General features: G+C 32.4%; 1 protein-coding gene across 1 annotated transcript in view; it reads left to right on the plus strand.

Moving 5' to 3' along the window:
* LOC105171356 (vacuole membrane protein KMS1) overlaps positions 5435-9449 on the plus strand; it is a 4974-nt gene continuing 959 nt past the window's right edge. The window contains exons 1-5 of the mRNA XM_011092434.2: positions 5435-5851; positions 7491-7702; positions 7994-8072; positions 8493-8792; positions 9178-9329. Coding sequence (XP_011090736.1) covers positions 5788-5851; positions 7491-7702; positions 7994-8072; positions 8493-8792; positions 9178-9329 — 807 coding nt within the window. The 5' untranslated portion in view covers positions 5435-5787. The remainder of the gene's footprint in view (positions 5852-7490; positions 7703-7993; positions 8073-8492; positions 8793-9177; positions 9330-9449) is intronic.

Consider the following 9449-nt stretch of genomic DNA (forward strand, 5'->3'; position numbering starts at 1 on the left):
TAAATGATGTAATAAATTGCGACTGTAAGAAAAAAATGGTATAAGTGCTTAAATTTGATTGGCCTGCAATACAATCGATGTCCCATTGCATAAGGTATTATTGAGTCGCTTGATGATTCTGTAAGAGTTATTATTAATTCGTAAGTCATAAGTGATTGTAGTATTACTGACCGTAATTTGCAAAATTGAGACAGTGTAACAACAAGATGGTAAGTAAATATTTTAGTGGGTGTTTGTGTACTTTACTCTTAGTTACCATTATTATAGTCATTGGTAATGTGATAATAAATGAGTAAGGAAAAAAGAAAGCAAAGAGTTACTTCCAAAAGGTAGGTGCAATAAGAATTATTGAAGTTGTATGGTAAAAATGTGGGGGTTAGGCGGTGATGGTCCGTATGCTAAAATTGTAGGTAGGTCATAGGTGTTCCACGTTCCCACAATAGGCGTACGGAAAATTGTAGAGGTATATATGGAAATTGATTGAGAATACCATGTGCCAAACAATCCACCAACTTATCACTGCTCTTCAAAGTTAATTATGCCCAAAACACCAACAATTCATTCACTCCCTGTTTCAGAGTACCTTAGATTTAGGGTTGGTGAATGCTTGGCAGACCTATCAAACCATCAGTAGAGATATTGAAAATCAGCAAATTTTAATTTCAAGTAAGTCTTGTTTGGCATGAATTATATAATAAATATAATATATTTATTATGTGATTGGTACATAATTTAATTAAAATATATCTTTTTCTGTTATTAATTTTATTCAATCGAAGTTGATTCAAGTAAAAAAAATTCTTAAAAATATTGAGACTTCAAACTTTATTTTCAATAAAAATTCTATTGAAATTTTTTGAAAATTTCAAAAAGTTACCAACAGCTGCAAAATGATATCTACAAACAAGTCAACTAAGGTATCATGCCTTGTCCCTGCCATTAGAATTATTTAAAATCGATCTTTCGTCTCAGAAAAAAATAAATAAAATCAACTTTTGTGGTCTATAAACTAATTATGATTATTGAATTAAACCTAGTTTTGGAGAGGGTAATTAGTATAATTATGACTAAAAAAACGTATTCTAGTGTCAAATAACAACAATAGTACAATTTATATTTATTTCAATATAAAGAACTATTGTTGGTCAATTTGGATCAGCAACTTTTAAAATTGTGCCCACTTGAAGTCGCGTTTACTACTTTTCTTAGGATAATAGAATTAGTCTTTATTTTTGAATTTTTTATTTATAATTACTTGAAATAAAGTTTTTAATAGCAAAAGGGGGTAAAAGTATAATATTTATAAAACAAGTGGGTCAATTTGAGAGTGGAAACAATAGCTTTTGGTCAAAGTCTGCCTATTTGTTTCCCTCGTATGCATTCATTCTGTGGATGGACTCCACATTCATCCAAAAACGACGCAAATATTTTTTTTTTTTTTTTTTTTTGTCATTTAATATTATTTTTCCTTTATTTGAAATAGATTCATTTTGCTTGAAGTGTTCAAGAAAACCCTATGAACAACGACTTTTAGAAGGCAAAGACTATGCACGTTTTGTTAGTTACGATTTTATGTCACTTAAAGACATGTTTAAGTATATTAATTAGTAAATTAATCGTATTTATGTTATGTGATCTTAGACGTGTTCAACATCTTGATACGATGATTAATTAATTTTAATAAATAATGTACATGAAAATTAATTAATTAGATTAACAGGCTTTCCTGAATACGTACCTAAGCATCTAAGGTCTGGATATATATATAGGCAAGTCCTATTATTGACTATGAATGAATTAACGGGAAATAACATTTTTTGTCGCGTAATTTAGGATTTTATCATTTTTGTTCTATAATTTTTAAAAAGTAGTATTTTTTTTATCACATAATATATTTTTGTTAGATATTTAATGAAAAATCCACATGGAACCAAAAGTGCTATTTTTTAAAATTATGGGACCAAAAATATAAAGGCTGACATTTTTCATAAAAATATCTAACAAAAATATGTCATAAGATAAAAAAATACTATTTTTTAAAAATTACGGGAATAAAATCCTGTAACTAATGAGACTAAACGTATATGGGCTGTAAATTACTGAACTAAAAACTCAAAGAATTAATATAGCAATTACATTTAAAATAATGTTTCACCATTTTCTATAAATAGAAACAACCAGATTTAATTCTCAAGATGGATATACAGCTAATAAAGCTCTATTTCTTTAGTTAGTTCCTTTTTTCTTGTACTCAAATTCTATTTCACTTGGGCATAAAATATTTTACGAATAGCAAACTTAAAAATAGCGGGTAGTGGTTAGGATATTTATAATTTTTCAAATAATGAAGAGATATTTGTAATTAAGTCAAAATTTAAAAGAATCCGATTATAATTTATCCAAAAATTAAATAGATTTGATGGAACTGGGGCATTTTTGTCATTGTACGATAAAAGTTATTGAGTGGAGTAACTTGGAACAATCCTTAGAGTGCCGACAACATTCACCATCCAATATTTGCTTCCCAGCGCCATCTACGTACAATAATGTTTTAGAAGTACATGAATTTGAGGAAAATTCTGCCAAGAAGATTTAGTTTGGTATCTGAGTTTGAAGTTATTGAATGATATAATAACAAACATATTATTATTTAAAAAGAGAAGAGTGAAAAATAAAATAAAATTGCAGGACAACTCTATAGGACTCATTAGTTAAATATTGAATTGTTTTGGTTGGGCAATTAATTATTTGGGATTGGATGGGGATATGGAGATGGGCAAATCAACATGGAGAACGTGCCCTTATCCTCTAAATTAATTTTTTATTTCCCACGTGAAACTTTGCAGTCCACAAATAATTGAACACAACATCCCTAAATTACCTAATTATCATTGCTCAAAAGTTTTCACATCTCCAACAAAAATGATGAGTTCTATACTTTTCTTGCAGGCAATGAAAAGAACATAATTAAAAAAATTAAAAAGTTGGATTAGAAAAAGGAATTAATTATGAGGACAATTAGGAAAAGGGTTATAAAAGAGAGCCCAATGGGGTGGAAAAAAGATGATGTTAGTGGACCAAAAAATAATATATAAATATAAAAATTAATCTTAAAAAAATAATTTTTTTTGTACTTTGTGTTATGTTATAGTGACGTAGCATCATTTACACTATTTGTTGTTTTTTAAGTCATATATTCCTTACTTGGAGAAGACTATTTACCAATTTATCATTTGATGGAGATGTATCAACATTTTGCGTTGAAAAGACTAAAATAACCTCTCTCCTTAAAGCATTTTACTTATATAGAAGGGAGATTCATGTCTTTTTTTTATATATACGGGTCGAGTAGTACTCGACCGAACGACCCAACTCTTGAGTTGGCTGTCAATCGTTTTACACTTCATAGCTGAAGATCACACCATATGGTCCAACATTTGGCCCTATAACCACTTCATTTATTACTTTCATATCAACATTAAATATTTCTTTTCAACCTCAAATTGACTTAAGTATCGAAAAGTTTTTGTTATGGGCCATCTAACTAACCTAACAATCTAATTCTTTTTAGGCTCCCAAATTAAATGTCTTTTTCAAAAATATTCAAGGCCAAAAAATAAATAAATAAATAAAATTGCATTCACACCTATAAAGTCCTCCATCATTTTAACTTGTATAAGCTCATGGGAATTAAAAACAATTCTACCGAAGTATTAATCATTGACATTTAATTGTTGAACAACCTTCAGTTTTCTATACACATTATGATGTATCGTTCCCGTCATTCCGATCAACAATCGACTACAAAAGATCGCAAAAACGTTTACTTTTTTTAAAAAAAAAAATAGCATGCGATGCACTGCATCATTTAATACATTTTAAATTTAAAATTGATTTAATATATTGGTAATTCAAATTAAATAAAAAATATATATGAAACTACTATGAAATTGTATATTTGGATATATTTATAGCACTCCAACTTACAATCTTTTAATTATTAGAACAAAAGCGTTTACCAGCAAACGTGTTTTTTTCAGATAATATAATTGAAAGCGTGACTCTCATCATCCAACCACCCAATTAAAGAAATAAGAAGGTGGATTTTCAATAATTCTCACAAAAATACAGAAAAGAAGTAGTTGTGGATTTTGGGTCAACCCAAAGTAAATATAGACTGCCCAATATTCGAACCAGAATTTCGTCCCCATTCATCACTGAAATCTGAAACCATTTAACAAAATGGTCCAAAGATAGTGACATTTGAATTTTAAAAAAGTTGAGCATCAATTATGTTGAATTTACATTCAAACTTGCATTCAGATTTGGATGAATACTATACTTGAAAATGAATTGCGAAAAAAATAAAATATTTAAAAGAAAATCATAAAATACAACAGGCTTCTGCGTATCGGAGGCCCCTACATAAAAGCCCAAATAATATGAGCCCGTCAAATTTAATATTTTCTACAAAAAAATTAGCCTAGAAAACCTAGTAGTACGTCGTAACCGTATCAACTGCTATAGATTTATGATGACTTGCAATTTAATAGGTGCAATCTTATTTATTCGAGTTTCATATGAGCCTTACAATATTATCCTGAAAATACGTTTTACTAAAAAAAAGATGGATTGAGAGTTATAAGCAATTAAACTTTTCGTTATATGGAATATTTTCGGATACCAAATTGAAAATAACTGTGATACAAATTTTATTAGCAGAAGTGACATGCACAGGCAGACACACACATATTGGTACATGGGATTGATGGATATTGGGCCATCAGCACTCGGACCAAGATCTCTTCCCTTTTAGTTTTGGGCTAAGGCTTTGTAGATCAAAAGTCCAAAAATCTTGCCTGCCTCCTCTAATTCTTTCTTTTTTTATTTTTTGCCCCAAAAAAAATCAGCACTGTGAAATATACCCAATCAAAACTATTTAAATGTTCCATGGCATTGAATTTGATTATTTGAGCCCAATTTACATATTTAGCCTCCTCCTCCTACTACTACTTTCTAATTTCATTATGTGTCTTCAATCAATCAATCAAATATACCTTTCTAAAAATATTAAAATTATTATTTATAAGTACCTAACAATTAGTGATTATACATCTTAAATTAGTTATAATTCTTTGATTTTACTATTTTTTTAGAAAAAATAATTTAGTGTCCAAAATTTGGGAATTTAAATAGTAGAAATAATGATGATTAAAAGATATGAAATAATAGTGTAATATAGCAGTTTTTAGGTTGAGGAAAGCTGAGTTTGGACTTTGGAGGACTCTCTTCGCCTTTTGCTAATTTTAATTTTTATTTATTATTTAATAAATGCATAACGAGATTTACAAATCAGATGGAGCGATCGCACGCGAGTAATATATTAATTTTGTTTTCTACACTTTTTGTCCTGATATAATAATATACAAATAAAATAAAATATAGAGAGGGCAGGGGATTCCGTGTTGTGTGTGGGAAACAGGAGAGAGGGAGAGAGAGAGAGAGAGAGAAAAGCTCAAGCAGTGGATCTTTCTCACGCACGAGCACGACAACAAAATTTGGTGGTTTTGCTTTTGCTTGCAAACATTCGTTCGCCTCTCTCTAAACAAATATCCTATCTTTTGTTGTTTTGATTTACTTGGAATCAAGATTGACACCCGCCCCCGCCCTTTTTGTTCTTTCTCTGTAATTCAACACTCTTGGATCCTACGCACGTGTATGTGAAAACAATTCAACCCCTAAAAAGTGAGTTTCCTTTTGGGGTGGCATATGAAAGAATATAGGTGAATGGGTTCCACGACAAAATCAAAACGGAAAATAATTTCCCGGGATAGAGCCATGTCGATCTCGGGCAAGTTGTTCTATTCTTTGTGGATCTTTTTGGTATTTAATTTTGTTTCCGAAGATGGTCTGTTTATGAATAGGGGAAAATAATAAAAGTTGGTCTTTTTTCGCTTTGGGTGTTGGGAATTTAATATGAATATGAAATTTAAGTTGCTTGTTGTTATTGTGATGATTTATGTGGTAGTTTTTGCTGTTTTGTTCTGGAATTGATTGTGAATTAGAGTTTTGTGGATGGAGAGCCTGGAAAAGTGTTCGCTTGTTGCGGTTTCTTCTTCTTCTTTTTCTTTTTCTTTCTTTCCTGCCTGTTTAGTTTGCATCTTGTGTTTTTTGATTGGCTATTCAAATTGCTAGTTTCTATTAGTTACTTTGATGGGGGTTTACCACACTCACCGTAATCTGCATGTACATGCACATATGTGTGTTGCGTTAATGCTACATGATATGGTGATCAGCAAGGCTTAATTGATGATTACTTAAGAAGATAATTGAGTGTTGCAAATATAATCTGCTAATTACTCGTCAATCGATTTCATTGATCCACGTGGGGTAATAATCGATTTTATCTTGCCACATGCAATTGGTGGCTAATGATGGTGCGCACGCATTGTGACGTGGGAAGTGAGGTTTTAGTGATTCGTGTCTTGATTTGGACATTTGAAGAACTGATAATGTTTTAGGTCGGTGCTATTTGGATGTTGAATGAGCTCATATGTGATACATGTATTAGAGTTTTTTCATGTACGTGGGAAGCTGTTGTGGAGACTCTGGTATTGTGAATCTTAAGTTGCTGGACCATTGGAATAATTCTGTTGAATTGTTGAAATGTTGAAACTGTGGGAGGGCTAACTACTGGAACTGGTTCACTTAATGTAGCAACACTTGCTGCTCAATCTTTCGTAATCAATGCTTGGCAGATGATTCTGTTGTGGCTGCTGCATTGCATAGCTTTTACAGAACAGAAACAAAAGTATGGCGCCTAGTTCAATACTTACACCACAGCAAAGGAAGCAAGAACAATTTGATTGATTTCAACTTGAATTCATAAAGTTTAAAAAGATTCATTAGGCGTCCTTATCTTCTCGTATTAGGTTAAGTGAAGAATGCATATATATATATATATATTTGGCTGTATTTTCTTGCCAGGAAACTCAAGGCTTCCAAGTTTGTTTATACTTTAGATTTGAAGTAAAAATTGAAAAGCACATTTGTTTGGTTTCACAAGTAAACCCTCCAGGATGAACTTGAGTTCTATTTATGTCTTCAAAGCGCAAAAGAGTAGTTTTGTATGTCCAAACTAGGACCAACAAATTGATTTAGCAGCATTAAAAATTTAAGATCACGGGTAAGTTGATCAATGAGAAATAGTGAGCAATTGCAACATCGTGGTGTATGCTGGAGTTTGAGCTTACTTGTATGAGCCGTAATTCCAAAGACAAAGAAATCCTGGAAGACCATGTGGTTTACAGACGTAAATTTTGCAGTAACTGTCCAGCAGCAGGCCCAACAGAATTTTGAATAAATTGATTAATTTTGTAACTGAAATTTTGCTGAGTGCACCCTTGCAACATGACTTGTTAAGATATTCCTAGTTTCCATTCAGGAATCCAAGTATGTTCTTTGGAACTGACTGCTGTCTGCTTTTGCAGGACTTCAAATAAGGCATCAACAAGAATTAGAAAAGTTGACTCTGACCTCACAGCCTCTCAAGACACTAAAGCTTTTCTGTCTGGCTGTTAGACTGTATCTCCGACAATCAGCAGCCTATCTTTTGTCACATGGCGGTTGGTTGATGTTGTTGAGTACTATTGTCGTGATCTGTGGCGTACTACTTGTGACTGTCGATGGTCCTCACGAGAAGGTAATCAAAAATAATTAATTTGGTTCCCCTAAATCTGCCCAAATTGTTGGACGGATGAACATGGGTTATAATGATTCTACAACTGTTTTTCTTGTGTTACTGTCTTGGTGATCAATTCAGGTTTCCACTGCTTTATTTTTGAACATACACAGAGAATGATTCTCTCATAAAAAAATTTGGTTGTTGTTGCCCTGTTTTCAACCCAAAAGCCCTTTTCTGCTTTTTATGGTTAATGATCGACACATTTTAGGTCATTTTGCTTATTCCATGCATCTTTAATTCGCAATGCAGCATGTTGAGGAAGTTCAACAATATATCCAATTTGCATTGTGGTGGGTGGCTCTTGGTGTTGCATCTTCCATTGGACTTGGTAAGCCAAGACTTTAAATGAGCATGTACATTCTAATTCCTAATGTTCTTGACGATAATGAATAGAATAATCTTGGGGGCGATCCTTTGTGGATGATTAGAAAATCTAAGCTTGTTATCAAGGTGAATGTGTTCCTTGGTGAGCTTAATCTTTACCGTGTAATTTTGCTTCTACAGGAGTATTAGTTCATGCTAACAGTCAAATGACTGAAGTGGCTCCTACATGACTTTAAAATCCTATTACTGTTAAAATATCTTCTGTTTCGGCTATTGAAATTAATGTGTCATTTTAAGTTCTTTGAACCTGCATCAGAATACATATTCATTAGCACTCTGAATTTCTGGAATGTATATGTTCTTCTCCAGACAGCATTTCCATTGTGACTTTCTGAACACGTTCTATTGTCATACTTTCATTTAGGATCTGGATTGCATACTTTTGTTCTCTATCTGGGACCCCATATTGCCTTGTTCACTATAAAAGCAATACAATGTGGTCGAGCAGACATCAAAACTGCTCCATATGATACAATACAATTGAAAAGAGGTCCGTCATGGCTTGGAAAGGATTGCGCTGACTTTGGACTGCCATTGTTTCAAACATCACATGGTGAACGGGTTCCCCTTAGTAGCATATTGCCCCAGGTCCAGTTAGAGGCAATTCTATGGGGCCTTGGAACTGCACTTGGTGAACTGCCCCCCTACTTCATTTCAAGGGCAGGTATGAGCTTCATATTTCTTTTTTTTTTGCTTTTCCGGTTCTTTATATTGGTGATTTTTTACTTAAGTTATAGAAATCCGAAAGACAACATTTTTAGAATAAAAAGAAACATTTCAATCTTATGGGACGAAAGTGTATTCCTCTCACTTCGTAAAAAGTAGCATTCATTTTCCATTAAATTGAAAATGTAGGTTTGCTTTCTATATCTTGGTTGTTTAGACTTTGGAGTCTCTATTCATTATCAGCCTCTGAACATCAAAGTTGATGTTATAATTTTTATTGATTGATGTATCCTAATTCTGGTTAGATCCATGTTATCAGTTAACATTCAGTCACATGGCCTGTTTTTAACATGTTGAGGACCTTGCATATATTCTTTATGCAGCTCGCCTGTCAGGCGGTACAGTGGATACCATGGAACTAGATGCTTCCTCAGACGATGATGGGTTTATATCAGCTCGTCTCAATCAAATCAAGCGGTGGTTTCTGTTGCATGCCCAACATTTGAATTTCTTCACGATTTTAGTTCTCGCTTCGGTTAGTTACTTGTCTTTTGCATGGTTTACAATTTTCACCTGTACAGAATGCAGGTAAAAAAGAATGGATAATTTGGGAATAAGGTGGAAGTTTTCATAGAATAACTATAACTGTAGCTTC

This window comes from Sesamum indicum, linkage group LG10 (genome assembly GCF_000512975.1).
Source record: "Sesamum indicum cultivar Zhongzhi No. 13 linkage group LG10, S_indicum_v1.0, whole genome shotgun sequence".
Classification (NCBI taxonomy): domain Eukaryota; kingdom Viridiplantae; phylum Streptophyta; class Magnoliopsida; order Lamiales; family Pedaliaceae; genus Sesamum; species Sesamum indicum.